Raw genomic sequence first — 22,296 nt, 5'->3', positions numbered from 1 at the left:
GACCCACACTCTAATTTGAACCCATATCCTGATCCAACCCATATAAATAAAACTATTCTGGATGTGGGTCAACTCGGTTGTACGAATGTACCCAAGATTTTGTGATTATTTTTTCACCCGTGTGTGGGTAATTCTGCGGATGACTTATTTGATTGTATAAGGATATCTCATGTAATTTCTTTTAAAGTTATCATTAGATGACAATGACCAGGTATTAAAAATATTATAATTCAAATCAAGATTACGATGACTTATATTTTATAATTGTAATTCAAATCAAGATTTCCGATAACTTATATGCTCGTTTAAGTTCGATTATATTTTATTTCTCACTTTATCATATGTATAAGTCAACTTCATCTCCCCTTTTAATTTGTAAACAAACGTTGTCATCAACTCACTCAGGTTTGACCAATGTGATCTATCTTAAGTCACAAAGGTGAGAGGCACGACAAGACTCTTCTCTACCATCTCTGGTAGAGATCTTGAGATCAATTTCGTCATCACAATATTTTATAACAAATATCAATATCAATAGCGACAATATTTTTAGACATTATTTGATAGGAATACCAATATGGTTTGCTTAATGATGGATGGTGGTTTTGCCCTGAATGATGGTTAGTCTGAAGCACGGACCATGATTACTTCTGTCGTTAATTTTTATTTCTTTGTTATCATGTTCTTAGACAAGTACTATTTTTCCTTTTTTCAGAATTTTTTCATTGAGTTTGCCTGAAAAAAGCTTTCATGGGACTTGGCCCTTAGCTGCATCTTGTGCTTGCAAGGGTATTATTAGGTTTTCTTTTTCTTTTGTTTAATAAAATTCAATTTAATATGGATAAATTACGGCTTAATTTATAACTGATTGATTTAATTATAAATAGCGCTTTGAGAGTTACAATACATGTTTTCGCATAACATATATTCATAAAAGTTCAAACATAAAATCAAAACCCATCCACTGTCAATTTCGTTTGTCCGAACGCTATCGTTGGTTTCTCAATATTTATTTTTTTGTGAGCATCGTTGGTTTCTCAATTATTCTTTGCATTTTCCATCTCAATTATTCTTTGCATTTTCCATCTCAATCGTACTACAATGTCCCCTTCTTGTTCAAAGATTTTTAGAATCGTAGACCAAAAGGTGTGTTCAAATATTTTAGAATATCAGACAGTCCCCTTCTTGTTCAAAGATTTTTAGAATCGTAGACCAAAAGGTGTGTTCAAATATTTTAGAATATCAGACAAGGAGATCTAGAGAGAGAGAGTCAGAGAGAGCACGGTGCATATATATGTTTCTACTCAAATCATGCTATATAAATAAGGGGTTTATTTTATGAGTAATGCTAAACAGCCAAGTTGTGGTCACCCACAATTTACCTAAATAAAAAATAATTTAATTATTTAATTTATTTTTTAAAATAAAAATAAGATTTAGTTATTTTATCATATTCTCTACATTGTAATTATTTTTTGTAATTTTTTGGTAACTTTTTTATTTTTATTAAAAACAATTAAAAAGTGAAAAAAATAAATAAATAAGTACAACGTAAAGAACATAGTAAAATAACTAAATTATATTTTTATTTTAAAAAATAAATTAAATAAATCAAGATTTTCCTTATCATACTAGTGTGTGGGTGGGTGGTCACAATGTGGCTGCATATATTTATTGTTATTTTATTGCTAAAAGTTTCACTAACTTTAACCCGATTATGGCAATTCATAAAAAAAAAAAAAACAAACAAACAAATAACAACAACAACAACATTGACCCGATTTTGATTTTTAACATTTGTATAGTTTACTCATCTAGCGTAGTGTATCGTTTGTGAATTTTCTAGAAATTTACTCTCAAACAAATTTAAGTAGTTTTTTTAATCTTTTTTTTTTTCTAGGTAAAGCAAGATTATAAATTAAAAATTATTCTATGAATTGGCTAGTTTCCGTCTTTATTTATTACAATATGTCTATGAGATTGTATTTGAGATATTCAAAAATGGGGGCCTTGAATTCTAAATAAGAGCGATACACATGAGCCGAGCTAGTAAATGTCTATTTTATTGCAAAAATATTAAGTTTGAATAAAGACGAAAATGCTGTGCCAAAAGGTTTGGTATTCGACCAATAATTTATGGTTACCAGCTTAGAGATTGTTTAAATTGGGAAATAAATAAATGCAATATTAATATTCTAGCAATGTGTTTCGGGTGGAGGCATTATTAATTGAGCAGTATTCTTTCACTTGTATTATTGTTGATCATTAATATATTCTTCCTTTTTGGCTTCCGAAAACCAAAGAAAGAAGAAAGGAAGAAAGGATATGACATATATAGTAGGTGCCTAAATATGTGTATATATGTGTGATCTTGAAGAATTTTTAAGGAGTATCTATGTATCATTCTTAATTAATTAGTGAACTACGTAACATTAATATTTTACTTGCATCTCCACATAAAAATGAATACATGTGTTATGTGTATGATGGAATTATAAGGATGCAAACTATTTATCTATGAGTTTGTGGGTGAATCAATTAGAAAAATTTATTCAAATTAAGTAACCTTTGGCTGCAGTGTTTTTATGGGGTTTAATATCAAATTAAGTAACCTTTGGCTGCAGTGTGAGAGCGCTTTTGGAATAGTCATGCATTTTGAAGAAGAAAACATAATATTTGGCTACTAATGGAAAAAACACAAAATCTGGTCATTTATTACATGTAAAGACTATTTTGCCCCTAATTAGGGCGGACCGAATCCGGGTTCGCGCACGGGTTAGGCACATATGGCACTAATCCAACCGAAAAAAAAAGTCTAAGTATATGGCACTAATATGGCCATAAGTACCATTCGTGCACTACATAAGAGAGTATACAACATTAATGGCACTAATATGGTCATAAATATCATTCGTGCAGCACACTAGATGGAGAATCTAATCCCTAAATAGATAATCTAAACTCTAAATGGGGAATTTAAACCCTAAATGATAATTTGAACCCTTTAATGGATAATCTAAACCCTAAATGGATAATTTAAACCATACGGGGAAGTGTTCAAAATGGTCATATAACTGTACTTATTTAAATAATATCAGCACATAAGTATATGACACTAATGACACTAATATGACCCATAAGTATCATTCGTACAACATTGAGTATATGATGACACTAATGGCACTAAAACGTAAAAAATGACCAGATTTTATGTTTTTCTATTAGTGACCAATTATTGTGTTTCCTTCTTCAAAATGGTAATGTGAGTACATTGTTTCTTTATAAATTATTGATTTTTCATCAAATTAATTCTGATTTTGCATACAGATAAATGATTTTCTATCACCTTAAAATTGAATTAATTATTTAATCATCATCTAATCCATTGCAAAATTCTAAATATACTTTCACTAAATTTATTATTGGTTTTATTTGTTCTCAATTTGCATTCAATTTATCTTACACATAATCAATCAATCAAAATACAAAACTAAATAATCCAACTCTGTCATATCAATCTTATCTTCATATCCACCAAACCAAACGCATGACACTACAAGAATCTGGCCGATTACCGACGGAATTTTCCGTCGGTAAAGTCAAAAATTATAGACCATATAATCTTTGATATTTATGGCCCAAATCTAACAGTTTATATATGATCTACAAATGAAATAATATGACGAACAAGTCAATAAAATTTATGAACAAATCAATATAAGTTATATAACACGCAATAATTCGTATTCAATTAACATGGCGAACTTTTCGCTCTCACCAAATTCGAACCTAAGTAAGAATGTTGTAAAGTTTATTCGGTTGTTTGTTAAACTCGTTTCCCACTATTAATTTAAATGAATATATCAACCAAATAAATTAAATATTATCTAATATTTTATTTTCGTTTTTATTTCTCATCTCTCTATATATATTGCTTCACTCGCTTCGACTCGTCCCACATCATGCTACCTGCATGATTGCACATTAATTAGTTTGTATGTTGGTGTTTGTCCGAATGATGATGTTTAATTGGTGCAACACTATTCATCCACACTAAATTTGTAGTGTATAATCACATCAATGTCCTTAAATCATAAATTAATTGCATATAGTTTAAATTGTAGTTATTTACTAGTTTTGGATTATTCGTTTTATTAAGTGTACACAATTGGATATTGAAGTTTGTTTAGCAGTTATATTGATCTTAACCAAATAAACTAAAATAGTTAATAAATATTTACATAAATGTAATAAATAATCACGAGCATCGAATTTAAATACAAAATAAAATAATCAACCATGTGTGTCTAAATTAAAGTTACACTTCAACGAAAGGAACATTACGATTTACGCCGATTTAAGAGTTTAATTACTCTAACTTCTAATTAAGTTTATTAAAGTTTTTTTTTTTTTGGCACTAAGTTTATTCAAGTATTAGTAACTTTGATTATATTGTTCCCGCAGGTTAATGACATGTGTTACATATAAGAACAATTAATTGCCATCATATATAGAAGTAGCATCAAATTAAGTACTTGTAATGAAGTTTCGTGAAGTAGTAATAATTCAACTTAGGAATAATTTAAATGTAACGTTTCCTTCTTAATAATAATAATAATAATAATAAACGGTAAAGAACAAAAGCGGTGTGTATTCCTTTTTGAATCGTCCCAACGAAAGTGGTGCATTTTATTTTTTGGTAATAATTTTATAGTACAAACAATGTGGCCCAACACACCTTTACACATTTTTTACACTACAATCTTATTCTCCTTAAATCTCGTGCCGAAAAGAAGCGCACCGCTTTCATTGGGATGTAGGGAGTATCACTTTTGTGCATAATTTGGTGTGATGCGAACCATAAATGAGTTTCCATTTTTCTGGGAAAAAAAATATAAGTTTTTTTTCTTTTTTCTTTTTATATTGAAATATTAATTAAATTTGAAATAGCACTAACAAAATTTAATGCAATAGGTTATAGGTGACCTAAGGCCTCGAATAGTCAAATTGATAGTTCGGAGTATTAAATGCTAGTTAATAACTTAATGGGTTATAGCCCAACAATTACAACTAAGGCCCAATAATCTAATGGGCTACAATTAATACTGTGGCCTCTTGTTCACATTTTTTTTAGATTATTAAACATAGTTGATTTTATTAGGTTGTGTCATGTGTGTGTCTTCTGCTGAGGTTGAAATATAATTGGGGAAGTGATAAAAATTTGAAGTTTATATTTAAAGATAGGGTTAATTGCCTACAAATATACAAATTAAACTTAAATTTTGATTTTTAAATATATCTATTGTTTTGGTCAAAATAATACATAAATGTTTAATCTTTTAGAATTTAATGTGACTTCAAAAGTTCGTTTGCCAATAACTTAATTGTCTGAAATTCGATAGACAATTCAAATATACCGATGCAACATCTTGACAATAACTCTCTAATGATATTTATATTGTTGGGTTTTGATCATTAAAAATGGTCTATAGAAATAAAAAGTTATAAAGTTTCATAATATCAACTTTCATGCCACTTAGAAAGATAACGTTAATGACTTTTCAACGGTGCCTTTGGGTTGTCCATTGGAATTCAGATAATCAAGTTATCAGCCAGCAAACCTTGGGCTCTTGTCAAATTCCAAAAATATAAAAGTTCATGTATTTTTTGACCCAAAAAATAGATATTGTTTAAAACAAAAATCTGAGTATAATTTATGTATTTATAGACAATTAACTCTTGAACATAAGAGTTTGTCTGATTTATATTTTTTAAAAAATTATTGATAGAAGGTCCTATTTTAAAATTTGTGGCCTAGAATGAAAATTATGAATATGTATAGGCAATTAAACTATACGGGTGCGTTCACTTTAATGGATGGAAAAATGAGTATCCCTCCTAGAAGTGAAAATAAAGAAGGAAAAATTGTGAACTTATCTTTTGTGTAAAATGTGGGAAAAGAAATGAAACATTTGAAGGCATAAATTTTTGTTATCCCTCATTTTCTCATGCATTAAAGTGAACACACCCTATAGGTTTAACTCGGCTAATGTTCCATGAGTTTAAAAACCAACAGTCTTGCGTCTAAGATCTAATGTTCTGAGTTCGAGTTATTCGTCGGTCTTTAAATTTATTTATTTACTCATACTCCATAATTTATCAAAAAAAAAAAATGTGTGGTTCGAGTCCTCCATCGCACAGTCTTTAAATTTCTTTATTTAGTTATGTAATTTATCAAAAAAAATTATTTTTAAATCTCTTTATTTATCAAATTTAGATATTTGTACCCTGTCGAAGTAAGGAACCATGGCATATACGTTTGGAATAGATTCCATTTTGAGAGAGTTGAAAAAGCACTATCTCGTTGAAAGGTTCTATACATCTGCCCTTTCTCAACGCATTTCTTTAGACAAAGACTCTGTTTTTTCCTCTTTTCGGATGGTAACTCAGAACATGGAGTGTGAATCAAACCCATGTTTGAATTGAGATACTTACATATGTAATTTAATAAACACAGTTAGTATTGTGAGTGAAGAATGAGTTTTATTTGAAAAGTAGTGTTAATAATGATACTTAATTATATTATGAATGGAGAAAAAAAATTAATTATATGATAAAAAAATATAAAAAATAAAATGAAATTAATTTTTGTCAACATCTTTAGTAAAAAGAAATTATTTTTTATAGACGAAGTGATTATATTAATACATCACGACTTTAAAAATGTCTATTACAATGCCACCTTTGTTTTGTTACCTTAATAATATTAATAATTTTGAAGTGGTGAAATAATGACAATTCACCATTTCAGTGATATATTTCGCATGAGTTCGTCATGGAAAAAAGTTAAAGAATTTGCGATTCCAACAAATTATAGAACTGTATCATTTTGTCATGGTTTAAAAATCATACTGTCATTATTTAAATTAGAATTAATGTTGCAATTCTTTGAATGTTGGCACCATAGTTTCAAAAAATACTTTAATATATAATTATTATTATAACCATAATAATGACCCCAAAGACGATTTTAATATTCAAAGCAATAAAAAAACAAAAATATTCAGTTCAATAAAAAAAATAAACAAAGACCTTTTTATTTTCACGAAATTAGCAATTTAATTTTTAAAGAGGTTAAAAATTGATCCGAGTCATTTTTTAATTTTAGTTTAATTTATTTTGAGGGTTTTTTTTTTTTTTTTTTTTTTTTTTCTGATACGAGTTGAAGAGCGTGAGTCGTGACTCGTGCGCTCAACTAAAAGGCAGTAAAAAAAAAAACAAAAAAAAAACGAATAATATAAAGAAAAAAAGAAGCAAATAATATCAGCCAGCCAGCGATTCCCCTCTCTCTCTATCTCTGACAATGATGTGCTGATCTATCTATCGCTCTTCACAATTATTTATCATCTAACTCTCGCACAAAATTTGAGCCCGATTTTCTCTTCTCGATTTCTAGAGAGAGAGAGATTGATTCGATCCGACGGTAGAAGATGGGAGAGCGGGAAGGGGGATGTTGTCCGTCGATGGATCTGATGCGCTCGGAGCCGATGCAGCTCGTGCAACTAATCATCCCCATCGAGTCCGCTCACCTCGCTGTGTCGTATCTCGGCGATCTTGGTCTTATCCAGTTCAAAGACGTACGCTATTATTAGTTTGTTCCGTTGTTTCCGTAGCTTTAATTGATCTAATTGCGATTTTTTGCGGTAATGTGATGTGTATAGGGTTATGATTTTCGCGAATTTGGTACTATGAAACTAGTTATTGGCGAGGATTCTTCGTTGCTTGTTGTTGTTGTACGAAGAAGAAGAAGTACGGGAGATGTGTTTATAATTGTGATGATAGTTTTTGCTTAAGCAACTAAGTTATGTTGTTGATTCTGTTAGGAATTATGATTTGACGTAAGGTCCAGGAATTAGCAGGATTTGACTGACCTTTAGCTCTATTAGAACAATGTTGTAGAAGATACATGTTGCTATTAATATCTGCATTGTTCAGTTTTTGTGTTAATCATTGTTTATTTTGTGAATTACTGAATCCAAAGTTATGTTGGCATGTTTTGGGCTGGAGTGATTATTTGTTTGTGTGCTCGAGTGTGTCGAAATTGCTTTCTGAGTTTGTTAACGTAGCAAACCTGGGTTGTTGATGAAGATGTTACTATCAAATAGTCACTGAGTGGTGTGCGTGTGTTGGCTTAGCGATAGAGTGGTTAATCCCTGAGGTCAAAGGTCTCAGGTTCTGGTCTCCACCATGGCACAGTCTTTAAATTTAACTGTAAACTTATTCCACCCAAAAAAAGTGTCACTGAGCTTTCTGTTTTTGTGCAACCTCTGTGCTGATAAACTACTACTCGTGGAAAACCTGTTGTGCTACAAAATGAAACATACCATACTCTTATTTCTTACTATAAATTTTTAACTTCCTTTCATTAGTGAGCTATCATATTTCATGGTTTCTTTAAGGGGATTATTTGAAATAGTTTTTGACTTTAAAGTGTTAAGTTATTATGGATACAGTTGTTATGATTCTATGAACTCCGAATACTGATACTCCCATTGAGTATAGCTGGAGTAATTGCATTTCAATTCTCAGTATATTAATTGAAGGAACTCTAAAATTCTACTTGGCAAGGAATATCTGCAGAATGTATTGTACTATAGCAGTGAGACTTAGTGCATAATTGGAACTTTATGTTCACTATTAAGTACGATCGTAATATCAGTTAGTTTTATGTATAAAAATTGGTGAAAGTCTCATCAGTTTGCCCCATGGTCGTTCAGTGGATGCTATATCTAACATACAGATGTTTGCTGCATTAGGATCCCCCCCCCCCCCCCCTCTAATTATCTTTCATAAGGTTTGGGGTTAAATTTAGTTAATGCGTGAAGAAAAGTTTATGGACGTGTAGGCCGCCTTTGAATTCAAAGTTTCAACCCTCTCATCTAGAAAATCAGGATGAGAAATGTAGGAATAAGGAAAGATGGAAAGCTATGCACCTGCTTTTCAAACTAGTTGTTATGAAGTACTTGCATAGGCCTCTGGTATGATGGTGTATGTTCATCTTCTTACTGATCCCATTGGTCTGGGAATATCTTTTCCATGTCAGTTTCTATAAGCATTTATTTTTGTATTTACTTTTTATGAGCTTCCTTAGCCTTTATATCTCAAATCTTGATCAATGACTTGCTGTCTCCTCTCAGCTAAATGCAGAAAAAAGTCCATTCCAGCGAACATATGCTATTCAGGTAAAGATTTTATTTCATGGTTTTAAGTGTTATTCACATTCCCTTTTGATCGATTATCAACTATCAAGGCTAGCATACTCCATCATACTCGACAAGTGTTCAAGTAGTAGTTGCTTATTTTGCAATATGCCATCAACAAATCATTGAAACATGAAAGACTTGTATTTATTATTTGGATAACTAGGGTAGTACCGATATCAAGTGTGTTAACGTCAAATCATTTTGTTCATTAGATCAAGGTCTAGTAAGTATTAACAATAATTATCTACGAAATCACCATTTTCTTACCAACTTATTAAGGGAGGTGGCACACTCAATCAAAACTTCAGCCCATTTTTAACACTTAGAAAAAGACAAACAATAATAGAGTATCCCAACTTGGCTTCTCCCATATATAGAGTTGCATGTTGTGGTTCTTTCTGGCTGCAACTGAAACTGTTGCCAATACATGTTAGATTTCGCTTCCTGATTATATAGATTTATCAGATGGAGAAGTTTAGTTGTTATTGATTGTTTCTGTACCCACTGAAGATTAAAAGGTGTGGAGAACTGGCGCGTAAATTAAGATTTTTCCGCGACCAAATGTCAAAGGCTGGATATGTGGCTGAAGTGAGATCTCCAGCTGAAGCCATTGTCAATTTAGATGACCTTGAGGTATCCTTAGCTTTTTGTAAATGCTTCAGTTGCACTGTTATTGAATAAGTTTAATCCGGAGTATCATCACATTTCAGGTTAAACTTGGAGATCTTGAGGCGGAGCTAGTTGAGATAAATGCAAATGGTGAAAAGCTACAGCGTTCATACAATGAGCTAGCAGAGTACAAGCTTGTTCTGCAAAAAGTATTGATTTCCGTTTTCTGTTTTCTCATACATAGCTTCACCATCTAATTAGTGTTATGTTTAGCAGAAGAACCAAAAAGCTATAACAAAATTTTACCATTGAAAATACTTGGATACCGGCAGTGCGGCACAATATAATTTAGTATGCGTACAAATTTCAGTTGTTTGTATCATAAGGTCTTGTTTCCTTGACAATATGAAATAAGGCTTGATATGTTTGACTGGGATATCTTGTAGGTATAAGGTATCAATATTATGTTTGGTTAGTTGTATTAAATTATCTGCTAAATTAATAAACTATGGTAGGAGATTCAAATTTTGGTAGTTTAGGCTATTAATATATAATATAGTGGTGAAACTAAGGTAGTGTAATCTATTAATTAAGTAATATATGGTAAAATTAGAAATTTAGAATTTGTATTACGTATCCCACTTAGGAGGTGGTACACAAAGGTTTGTATAATACACAATGGGCCCTTGCTTTATAAACGGCCATGTGTTTTGTAGGTAAACAAGATATTAGGGTGTCATAGGCTCATAGCTATATTATACACCATAATCACCCCCAGCAGACAAGCCCTGACGGTACTTGTATGACATCTTGTTAGCGTAAGTCACTAGTTTGAACAAAAACAAATGATTAATGAGAATTATAATTCCTGCAAAATCATACCAGCTTTAATCCCGGGAGAAAATTCTCTCTGTCAATGCCAAAGAAAAGAGAACCACTTGGAAAGTTTCCATATATCACACATTAGATATTTCTGTCTTACCTTTTCTATGTTCATTCCATCGGAAAGAAGCAATCAGATGAGCAAAGGCCTTAAATCTGCGTAAAAGTTATAGATGTTGGTTGGAGCTGGTGAACTACACTCTATATATAACAATGGTGGACCATTTATGAATATTGGAGCAATCCTTTCTTTGATGCTTGTTTTTCACTTGAAGATACTTCCTTTACTATCAAGTGGAACAATCTTTTCTTTGATGCATCTTTGTAAAATGAAGTACTCATGAGTCCTTGTGCATGATCTGAACCTAGGAGGTTTTAGCAATTCTTCTGTTTCACACTTTCCCCTGTATCTTATATGTTATTTGCTTTTAAAACAAGCATTCAACTCTCCGAGTTACTCCTCAGAACCTCTGCTGACGCAAATGCTGTTTCATTTTCTTAGGCTGGTGAATTCTTTCACTCTGCCCTCAGCAGTGCTGAGGCTCGTCAAAGGGAATACTCATCAAATCAGGGTGGGGAGGAGTCCTTGGAAATTCCCTTGTTATCTGAGCAGGTACGGGCTCTTATAAATGCATTTTCCCTTTAGAAGAAGGTCTTTTCTATCTGTTGTAGTGATCAGTGATGTTCTGTTTCACAGGAAACAACAACCGATTCATCCAAGCAAGTTAGGCTGGGATTTATCACTGGACTTGTTCCCAGGGAAAAGTCTATGGCATTTGAGAGGATTTTGTTCCGCGCTACTAGGGGTAATGTGTTTCTGAGGCAGGTTGCTGTGGATGAGCCAGTTGTTGACCCAGTGTCAGGGGATAAGGTTTCTTTCGATAACATATACTCTAAATTTTGCGTTTTTAACAGAACCTGAATTATTTTCTCTGAGGCATTATGTATATACCAATGATGATTTTGTCCTAGTTTTTTTTACGAATTAGTAGATGATTTGTTTTAACCTACTCCAGAGTTGAGATTTTATTAATAACATCTATCGTGAATCAGCACTTATAGTCTTTTCATCTGTTTCCAAGTCTCACACTGAGCTGAACATTTGAGCCTCATGCCATTCAGTTTCCAGAATCACTTATGTACTGTATGTTAGTCATGATTATGTTTTCACTTAAGGTCTTCTAGCAACATATGCTTCTTGTTATTGTCAATAAAACGTCTTATCACTTGCATACAAAATAGATGCTATTTTATGTTCTGTTAAATATTACTCCCTCCGTCCCATTAGTAATGTCCCGCTACTTTTGAGCATGGAGATTAAGAGTGTAGTAAGTGTATAACTGAGTTGGTGGAAGATATTTAAGGATTATTTTAAGTGAGTTTGTGTATAAAGTGACTTGGGGCCTTGGGCCCACTCTTTGAAATGGTTAATTTTTTACTAAAAAAGGGTATGAGATATTACTAGTGGGACGTCCCAAAATAGTAATTGAGACATTACTAATGGGACGGAGGGAGTAAATATCTAAAACATTGGTGCTGTTTTTCTCCTGATACTTCATATCCATCCATGCATCTGAAGACTTTCTATTAACAATTTGTACTGGATAGAAGGATGATTCATAGAGAACTCATTTTTTTGGTTCTTATGATATAGGTTGAAAAAAATGTATTCGCAGTTTTCTTTTCTGGAGAAAGGGCAAAAAACAAAATCCTGAAAATATGTGAAGCTTTTGGAGCAAATCGATACTCTTTTAGTGAGGACATCAGCAAGCAATCTCAAATGATCACGGAGGTATGTGTTTTCCTGATATTATTGCCAAAAGAATGAAAAAGGCTGCATTAATTCATCACTGCACTCAGTTACTTCCCTTGTTCTGTATGTCTGTAACATTAACTAGTTTTATGTTTTAAACCTCTTTCTTCTGCTGCTTCAGGTCTCTGGGAGACTTTCTGAGCTAAAGACTACAATAGATGCAGGACTTGTTCATCGTGGAAACTTACTACAAAGTATTGGTGAACAGTTCGAGCAGTGGAACCTCTTGGTATGACACTCATTATGTAGCTGAATTATTGACTGATGAACTACCCTTTGGCAGAAATCACAGCTCTTTATGTTCTTTTTTTTTTTTTTTTTTTGTCTCGATGAGTTAATGGTGTGTTGTGCAAACATTAAAGTATTTTTTATGTTGGTAAAGGCGAGAAAGGAGAAGGCCATCTATCACACTCTGAATATGCTCAGTATCGACGTCACCAAGAAATGCCTGGTAGCAGAAGGATGGAGTCCTATTTTTGCAACTAAACAGGTATGTAACCATTTGTTCTGAAATCACCTCCCCTTTCTTGTGGCCTTGGAAGTGGTAATGGGTCATTGAAAGCTTGTTCCTAATGTCTAGTTTGGAATTTCAAAATCTGGACAATTTCTCAACGTGGAGAATTTTCCTTGCAGATCCAGGATGCATTGCATCGGGCAACACATGACTGCAATTCTCAAGTTGAGGCTATTTTCCAAATCTTGCACACACGTGAGATGCCCCCAACCTATTTCCGAACAAACAAATTCACTACAGCTTTCCAAGAGATAGTTGACGCTTATGGGTGAGTTTTTCATTAAAGATACTGTGTCTGTAACAGTGGACTCACTTCTTATACTTGAGTTTTACCGCTGCAAATCAAATGTGCTAATTAATAAGACTACTATAGAAATGCTGTGGTCAACCTTGCTACACAAAGAGTATCATTAATTTGCTGGTGTTTGGTTCTCGAACCTGGAATTTTAAGTTGACCAGCTCGTATAATTTAGTTGTTTTCCTTCACACACACACATTATATATATATATATATATATAGTACAATGCAGTTAATATCCTGCTATTTCATTGTCTCATGGCAGAGTGGCGAAGTATCAGGAAGCAAACCCTGGTGTATTCACCATTGTCACTTTCCCGTTTCTTTTTGCAGTCATGTTTGGGGACTGGGGGCATGGTATATGCCTTCTACTTGCTACATTATATTTTATTGTCAGAGAAAAAAAGCTCTCCAGTCAGGTAAGTTCATAGTTATCTTTTGAATACAAAAAAAATTATTAGTTTTTCTTTAGTAGCAGTAACCTGTATATCAGTTAATTCATTCTCTTGTAGTATGCTATTCTCCAGCTATTCAGCATTTCACCTTTATTTTTATGCATTAGGTTTTTTTTTTTTTGGGATATAACACACTACTTGATAATTGCCCTTACCTTAGAATCTCTGTAATCTACAGGGATTGGTAACAATATGTTTTTTAATCTGCCTTATTAATCCTGATCAACAGTATTTTTAGTAAAATTTAAAAGGTAATTTTTTTTTTTTGGCCGGTGTTGCTTAATTTTCTGGGACCTTGAACAACGTAACTAATACCAAGTGTTCAGCTACTCTTCAAACTGCCATTGGTGAATTTTTTGTGTGAATTCCTAAAGTATTGTGTTTAAATTCTTACCTAATTAATGAAGAATGTTCCTGGAGATCAGTATAAGCTTTAGAAAAATCCTTATTTTGACCTTGAATATTTTAGTGTTATTCTATTATAGCAGCATTTATTAATTATATCTTACCATGTAATGCAGAAACTTGGGGATATCATGGAAATGACATTTGGTGGACGTTACGTAATTGTGTTGATGTCACTATTTTCAATTTACACTGGATTAATCTATAATGAGTTTTTCTCTGTGCCATTTGAATTATTTGCTCCATCAGCATACGTATGTCGCGATGCAACTTGCAGGTATCTGATTGACGTCGAGTCTTTTATTATCTTTTGCATGCTCCCCCTTGTATGCTGAACTTTCTTACTGCAGTGAGGCTGCCACTGTTGGCTTGATCAAAGGGCGAGACACTTATCCATTTGGAGTGGATCCTGCTTGGCATGGTTCACGCAGTGAACTTCCATTCCTGAACTCACTTAAAATGAAAATGTCAATACTGCTTGGAGTCGCCCAGATGAACTTGGGAATAATATTGAGCTATTTTAATGCCCTGTTCTTCAAGAATAGCATAAATACATGGTATGTTTAATACCGATGTTTTTCCTGATAACTCTTTCTATTCGTTATTCTGAAACACAAATAGTGTCATTATTGTATGTCTAAGTATCATTCTCCTATTACTCCCATTCCAGGTTCCAATTTATTCCCCAGATGATATTCTTGAACAGCCTTTTTGGCTATCTTTCTCTCCTTATCATCGTCAAATGGTGCACTGGATCCCAAGCTGATTTATACCATGTGATGATCTACATGTTTCTGAGTCCTACTGATGACCTCGGCGAAAACCAGCTTTTCGCTGGTCAGAAGACATTGCAGGTTGAATTATTTAAAATGGAGAAGAAAAAACCGTTGACTATATATTCATTTCATTTTCAAGTTTCAACTGCATATTCATTTCATATTACATCAAATGCGTCAGAAACATTTGTATTTCTCACTTCTCCAACTAATTGAAGCCAATTTCACCCATCTACAGCTTGTGCTATTGCTATTGGCCCTTGTGTCCGTCCCGTGGATGCTGCTCCCAAAGCCTTTCCTTTTGAAGATGCAACATGAGGTATGCAATTTCAACTTTCTTATGTTATTTGCCCTCTAATCCTTGTACCTTTTTTTTGTATCATGTCATCTTACTTTCTTTTTATCCACTGTGCCTCCCAGAGGCACCATGGAGAAGCCTATGCACCCCTTCCAGAGACAGAGGAGTCCTTGCAATCAGGGGCAGGCCATAATGATGCCCACGGTCATGAGGAGTTTGAATTCAGTGAAGTTTTCGTACATCAGCTCATACACACAATTGAATTTGTTCTTGGGGCAGTTTCAAATACAGCTTCTTATCTTCGTTTATGGGCGCTCAGGTATGTATTGATTTTGCAACCTTGAAATAATACTGGAACGAGTAATTTTAGTTTGTGCCAGAAACTAAGATTGTCTTATTTATTCCTTTAGTTTCATTTTAGAGCTCACTTGAAGCTAGCATAAACATGAACAAAATTTGAGGTTTTTGAGATTTAGAATTACCATAAAGCTTAGCTAACAAAACCAATGCAATGAGGAAAGCAACTCCATTCCTCCTGTCCTTAATGCTAAACTTTGCCAATAACAATTGTACTTGATATTATTCAATATTCACATTTTAACTCTCCATTTTTCCTTTGTGATTTCAGCCTTGCGCACTCTGAGTTATCCGTTGTGTTCTACGAGAAAGTTCTCCTTCTTGCATGGGGGTAAGTTAATTTCATTCATTGAAGTTTTTATTATATTTCTGATGGATATTTATAACAATTCCATCTGCAAATTGTGTATTGTCCTTTCCGCATCACTTTCTTTTTTTCCCACTTTTCTACGTAGTTATTGCCATGTCTGTTGTGTTGATTTTTTCTGGGAATTTAAAGTTAGAAGACTGATGCGATGGCTGATTTTTTAGTTTCTTTTTATGAAGAAAGTGATAAATGTTTGAACATCTGCTGCAGGTATAACAATATATTCATCCTTATAATTGGCATTATTATTTTTATCTGCGCCACCGTTGGCGTACTCTTGGTGATGGAAACTCTGAGTGCCTTCTTGCATGCGCTGAGACTTCATTGGGTGGAGTTCCAAAACAAGTTTTATGAGGGTGACGGTTACAAGTTCTACCCATTCTCGTTCTCTTTGCTTGATACCGAAGAGGAATGAGAGTTTGCATATAGATACAATAAAATATTTGGTGATTGAATTTGCGTGAATGTAGACATTTCTTGATTCTTTCACCTGGTGTCATGTCATGCATAGAGAGGGAAGGCAGTAATATACTTTCAGATATGGAGAATTTGAGGTTATTTTTGTGTCCGAGTACCTCTCTATGCGACTTTCTGCCCCTCGTAATTGCCGTTGAGAGGAATAAGCAGGCTTGTTTTGTGGCCTGTATTTGCTTATGAAGAAGAATAGAATGGTGTAATTTATATTTATTATTTTATTTTATTTTATTTATGCAGCTTAGCACGAGTATCAGTAATCTCCATACGTAGAATGAAGTATTAATCTATGGTATTTATTGTATCCTGTCCCTTGTAGATAAAATTTCTCCTACTTTGACATCTGGAAAGTATTAACAGAAGAGGAGCATACTAAATTTTTTAAAAAGGTTTTGAAAATTTGTTTTTGCGGATTTCTTGTACGTACTTCAAAACTTATTCGTTTAAAAATGTTTGGACTTTCAAGAAGTTAATTTTGCGTGCTCATGGAGTCGCAATTAGTATAGCACCAACTTCAACATCATGGTTGGAGCCTATTGCAACTAAGTATTAACAAATTTAACCATATATGAGAGCTTTTTGGTCTGCAATCGCTGTAGTAGCAGTTGTGATGAGTATTGAAATGCCAGTACTTTTATTTGCTTCATTTTTGTCCTTTATGAATTCAATGTAAACGTTACATGTGGTGAGTAGATTGAGTTGCTCGTTCATCAGCGACATTAAGCAAAAACAGAGTGTCAGGCATATGTACTTAATATTTTCAAAGCATATATGATCGAGAATAATTATTAACTGCTAGAGTTTAAACCAATAGTTTATACATATAACGCGACTGATTTATAAAAATCATAAATTATGAGTTCCCAAATGGTAAACAAATGCAGATGAAGCACTTCTTTCTGTACATGGATGAGGTGAAATGAAACTTTAATGTACCTCAATGCCATTGATCTCCTACTTTGAGCTGCTAACAGCTGCAACGGTTGAAACCATCGAATCCACCCCACAAATATTGCGGCCCCGACAGATTTTGTAGTACCCATTTTCTCCCCAATTCTCTCCCCAAGAGTTCTTGATAATCCAATACGGCTTCTCCTTCAACCGGATGGGAGCATAGCCAGCCTCGCCGTAACCAACCAGCAGCACGCCATGATCCAATCGCTTCGAGCAGATGTAAGGGCACGACACTCCTCCAACATATGTCTGCATGAAAACTGCGTTGATAGCAACTGCATCCAAAGACGAATGAAACCACTGTCAGAAAACATTTGTGCACCTAATTGATAGCAACTGCATCTGTAATAGACTGTATAACTTCACAACTTATTTTAGATGACAAGAATTTTTAACATAACCTAGCTAGTTAGATTAAGAGGGAGGGAGCCGAGAACAGATACCAGCAAGAGGACCATTTTTGACAAGGTTTGCTGCGATTTGATCTTCATCAAGGGATACTACACTGAAGTTGGCAACCTTTGCTACAACTTTGCTCTTGTCAAATTTGCAAGTTCCACGATCAGTTCCAGTGTATGGATAGTCTTCTTCTCTCATGAGTCCACCAGCTTTGAGTGTGTATTCAAAGGCACTGTTCATCAATCCACCATTGCACCCTGAGTCACATGAATCCTTTTCTTCTGGATCACACTGCGGAATCAAAACTTGATACGTCATCTCAAACTCAATCAAAAGAAAGCACTTACGTACTATGCTTCAGAAACAAAATATAGTCCCAAGTTAGTAATGATAGCATTCTTCTTCCAGTAGATTACTTGTCCTGTTTTATCACGGTGATTCCATGAAAGTGAAACTCCAAACTGATTTTTCGTACCAGTAACAAATCTTTACTTATACGTGTCAAACACAACAAACAAACGTTTCAAACAACCAGTACTCAGATGCAACCGATCAGATCATTCATAAGGGGCCTGTTACACACCGTCCACCCATAAACCTCATATTACAATACATCAATAAAATGAACAAACTGATGAAGGATTCTACATGGCACGTATTTTACCTGATCTAGCAATATAACATTTCCAGACCTTTACATATTCAACAACAGCATGCATAACATACCATGAATAGTCCACTAATTCAATCAAAACTACAGTCACTGTGACTTCAAGAAATAATCGGAACCAGGCATGCCAAATGCAACTAAGTAACAGTAACAAAACCGACTGAACAAACAACAAAAACAAAGCAAAGAAAAAAAACCTCATGATCACATTCTACAAGCTGTTGTTCGCTGAGGCTGAGAAGCTTCCCTGTTGCAAGGTAGTTGGCACCCTCCAATGCTCCTGTTGTGCTAAACGACCAGCATGATCCACAAGAACCCTAGAAACCATGCACTCAGAAATTAAAATTGAATGCTACATGCTCCTAGCAAGAATAACCAAAATCCCCATAACCCGAGGGCTGGAAAACTCTCACATGCGAAAACCAACAAAGTTAAGCACAAAAAACAAGTCACCGCCCGCCGTAAGGAGAAAGAAGCTAGTAGAGAATATCATTATGGAAAAGAAGTGAACAGGAAGGAGCACTCAATTCAGAAAATTCTTTGACATTGTCTAAAATTGCACCGAATGCTCTTAATCCTTCAAATTGAACAGAAAATTAAATTTAGATTCTATCTAGACATAAAAGCTCCATCAAGCTCGGCTATGGTTGCGTGAAATCCGAAATTTGATCAAATTATAAAGTTCAAACGAAAACCTAATTTTGTACACACCTGATTCTTCACCGCCGTAACAGCACCGTGATCTCTCCAATCGAAGTCCTTAGGTAAGTCATTCGTAGGCAAAACCGGCGCCTGGTGAGCGTCGGATGGGAGGCGGAGCCTCCTGTTGATCCCGAGGAATCTGTTCCGGAACTCACGCGGCGTGAGATCGGAGAACGGCGTGACGCCGTGAACGGCTGAAGGATCGAGCTTCTGGTGCCGCCTAGCGCGACGGAGGTTAGCCTTGAACACCGAGAACCTGTGATCGTGCTCCTCCTGTGAAGCGTAGGACTTGCTGAATCTACTCTTAAATATCGCGAAATGGTGATCGTCGTTCAGCAACTCGTTATCGCCGGTGGCTGCGCCCTCGCCGTGGTCTACCACTTGCCGAATCAGAGGATCGTTACTCTCTAGAGCGCCGCCGTCGACGGCGGCGGAACACCAACACGACGCCGCAATGAGGAGAGAGGAGAGAATGAAGGGAAAGCGTGAAGCCATGGCAAAATTCGAGCACTCTACGTTATTCTCTAATGCGTGGGAGATATATATACAGTGAAAAGGCGAGCTCGGGGTAGTGGAAAAGGAGATTAGAAAACCAATGAGGATAAGACACGTGGTGGAGTTTCATTGGGCCGAAGGAGTAGCGGTTGCTTCTTGGGTTGGTCACTGCGCGCAGTTCCTCCATCATGCCATTGGAGAAGGATTCTGTTTTTATTTTATTTTCTATAAATTTTGCTCTAACTAACTTCTAAAATGGTATTGTTGAATGTAATCCAAATATTTAATCACAAATACTCACGTGCAACCTGTTGCACCATGCAATTGATTTCTAAAATGACATTATTTTCAAATATTATTTATATGTTGATCTAGTATCATTTAAAAATTAATTGCACGGTGCAACCGATTGCACGGAAGAGTGACTCATATAGAATTTGGGATATTAGTATAAGTGGAAGATATAGTAGGAATATAATTAGATTTTGTATATAAAATATTTGAGGATATATTTGGTGATGAGATCAGTCAAATTTTAAAGGCGTTTATATCTTAAATTATTAATTGAGTATTTAATAAAAAATTGAATTGTTTATAATTTTTTAAAATTTATGAGCTAATTGATAAGTAACAAAATTAATCTGAATCGTTGACAATTAAAATAAAATATACGGAATATATTAAAATTAATAAAATGTATCCCATCAACCTCCAACATAGAATTTCAATTATAATTTTTTTAAATGACACGCATATTTTATTAAAAATTAAGGTATTGACTTTCGAACAATTTAAAAGAACTTGCTCAAAATTGAGCAACAACTAACAAAGTATTTTTGTTAGTTTTCAGATAGTTCATCAAGTATTTTTTTTTTTGTAATTATCAATAATTTGATTTTTTTTTAAGGGTTAATAGCCGAAAAATACACGAACTATTTTCAAATTTGCATATTGCACATCACCTTTAAAATTAGCTCCAGAATACATCACCTTTTAATTTTGTTGCAAATTGCACACGCGTTGACCATCACCTTGATCGGTGTTGACGTGGCACCGGAATTTTCAAACGTGGACTCACCGGAATTCAAAACGACGTCGTTTTGAGTGAGTATCAATTAAAAAAAATGAAAAATCATTTTGAGCCCTAATTCATCTTCTCCCTCACTCCAGCACCTCCTCCCTCACTCCAGCGCCGCCTCCTCGTCGTCGCCTCTCTCACTACAGCGCCTCCTCCCTCACTCCAGCGCTGCCTCATCGTCGCCGTCTCCCTCACTCCAGCGCCGCCTCCCTCACTCCAGCACCTCCCTCATCGCCGGCCACCGCTCGCCTCCGCCCTCCTCGCCACAAGACGCGCGCTGCCTCCACCACCATCGCGGCCAGAGCCCTAGATCTTCGCCGAGCCCTAGATCTTCGCCAGTGACTCCACCGCCCCATGCAATCGACGTCGCAGCAACCAATCTCTACATCTGCGCCGCCGCGAAAAGATCTGAATCAGATCTCAACATTTTCCATCAAAATCGTAGGGGAAGAGGAAGGGCGGCGAGGCGACGGGCCGCGAAAAGATCTGAATCAGATCTCAACAACAACCAACCTCTACATCTGCAATCGACCCAATCGATTTGGTAAGTTTTGGTCTTTAATTTTCATGGCAAAACGATGGTGGTGGAGATTTTTGTGATGGTGGTTATGGTGGAGGTGAGGGAAAACAGTGGTTACGGTGGGAACTGAAAAATAAGCTCTGAATTTGGGGAAATTTGGGCTCTTGTCATCGGGAAATTTCGCCGGGAATGGCTCGCCGGATTTCTTTGATTTTTGTGGTGGTGGTTATGGTGGAGGTGAGGAGAAACGGTGGTTGCGGTGGTTTGTGGTGGTGGAATGGCTCGCCGGATTCTGGAATGGCTCGCCGGAAAAGCAAAGATTTTTTTTTTAATTTTTTTTAATTCTTCAAACTATCAAAACGACGTCGTTTTGCTCACATGGCTTGCCAGCGTGTAAAAAAAGCCACGTGGTTGTCCATGTCATCGTCGGTCAAACATAAGAATTGCCGGAATTTTCACCGTGTGCAATTTGCAACAAAATTAAAATGTGGTGTATTCTCGAGCTAATTTTAAAGGTGATGTGCAATATGCAAATTTGAAAATAGTTTGTGTATTTTTCGACTATTAACCCTTTTTTTAAATGGACACTAGTTTATGATATAGACTGTAACTTTCTTAATATTAAAATTATCACTTTTTGTATGGTATTGTTATGTATTTGGTCGATATAAAAGATAATAGAACAAAAGAAATATTGAATTAAATTGGTGACATCGTACCAAACTTTAACGCTTAGCTAAGTTTTTCATCCAACAGAGTTGCACTATCATCAATGATGAATATGCCCTTAAAGATTAATTATACTTCGCTGTTTATTTTCATTTTATTTTCAGTTATGATTCTCTTCTTGTAATTATGCAACAAAGTAAACCTATTAGATTCGATGCAATGCTTGGATTTTTTTATACTTTCCTTTTTCTTATAAAATAGTATAATACAATAAAATAAATATTTTTCGTAAAATAAA

At 34.6% G+C, this 22,296-nt stretch overlaps 2 protein-coding genes across 2 annotated transcripts; one reads left to right on the top strand and one right to left on the bottom strand.

The window, feature by feature from the left end:
• The first annotated feature begins 7,320 nt into the window (after positions 1-7,320).
• On the top strand, positions 7,321-16,755 carry LOC131005473 (V-type proton ATPase subunit a3). Its single transcript, XM_057932470.1, has 18 exons — positions 7,321-7,637; positions 9,198-9,242; positions 9,774-9,896; positions 9,974-10,081; positions 11,257-11,367; positions 11,452-11,625; positions 12,409-12,546; positions 12,689-12,796; positions 12,950-13,057; positions 13,201-13,349; positions 13,645-13,798; positions 14,356-14,516; positions 14,590-14,796; positions 14,910-15,093; positions 15,254-15,334; positions 15,436-15,632; positions 15,942-16,001; positions 16,248-16,755. Exons 1-18 carry the CDS (start codon positions 7,491-7,493, stop codon positions 16,450-16,452), a joined length of 2,460 nt encoding a protein of 819 aa, XP_057788453.1. The 5' UTR covers positions 7,321-7,490; the 3' UTR covers positions 16,453-16,755.
• Positions 16,756-17,283: 528 nt separating this feature from the next.
• LOC131005474 (cysteine protease RD19A-like) lies at positions 17,284-19,916 on the bottom strand. The gene is made up of 4 exons (XM_057932471.1): positions 19,246-19,916; positions 18,732-18,851; positions 17,909-18,155; positions 17,284-17,740 (listed from the first exon to the last, which is right to left on the bottom strand). The coding sequence occupies exons 1-4, from the start codon at positions 19,729-19,731 to the stop codon at positions 17,466-17,468; spliced, it is 1,128 nt and encodes a 375-aa protein (XP_057788454.1). The 5' UTR covers positions 19,732-19,916; the 3' UTR covers positions 17,284-17,465.
• Between the last annotated feature and the right edge of the window lie 2,380 nt (positions 19,917-22,296).

This window comes from Salvia miltiorrhiza, chromosome 1, assembly GCF_028751815.1.
Source record: "Salvia miltiorrhiza cultivar Shanhuang (shh) chromosome 1, IMPLAD_Smil_shh, whole genome shotgun sequence".
Lineage (NCBI taxonomy): Eukaryota > Viridiplantae > Streptophyta > Magnoliopsida > Lamiales > Lamiaceae > Salvia > Salvia miltiorrhiza.
This window is presented reverse-complemented; position numbering and strand designations above follow the sequence as displayed.

Coding starts and splice junctions, on each gene's coding strand:
- LOC131005473 (XM_057932470.1), top strand. CDS start 7,491: ATGGGAGAGCGGGAAGGGGGATGTTGTCCGTCGATGGATCTGATGCGC. Junction 12,797..12,949: donor TCGAGCAGTGGAACCTCTTG/GTATGACACTCA, acceptor ATGTTGGTAAAG/GCGAGAAAGGAGAAGGCCAT. Junction 15,335..15,435: donor TTTTGAAGATGCAACATGAG/GTATGCAATTTC, acceptor TGTGCCTCCCAG/AGGCACCATGGAGAAGCCTA.
- LOC131005474 (XM_057932471.1), bottom strand. CDS start 19,731: ATGGCTTCACGCTTTCCCTTCATTCTCTCCTCTCTCCTCATTGCGGCG. Junction 18,852..19,245: donor TTACGGCGGTGAAGAATCAG/GTGTGTACAAAA, acceptor CATGGTTTCTAG/GGTTCTTGTGGATCATGCTG. Junction 17,741..17,908: donor CAAAAATGGTCCTCTTGCTG/GTATCTGTTCTC, acceptor CTTTGGATGCAG/TTGCTATCAACGCAGTTTTC.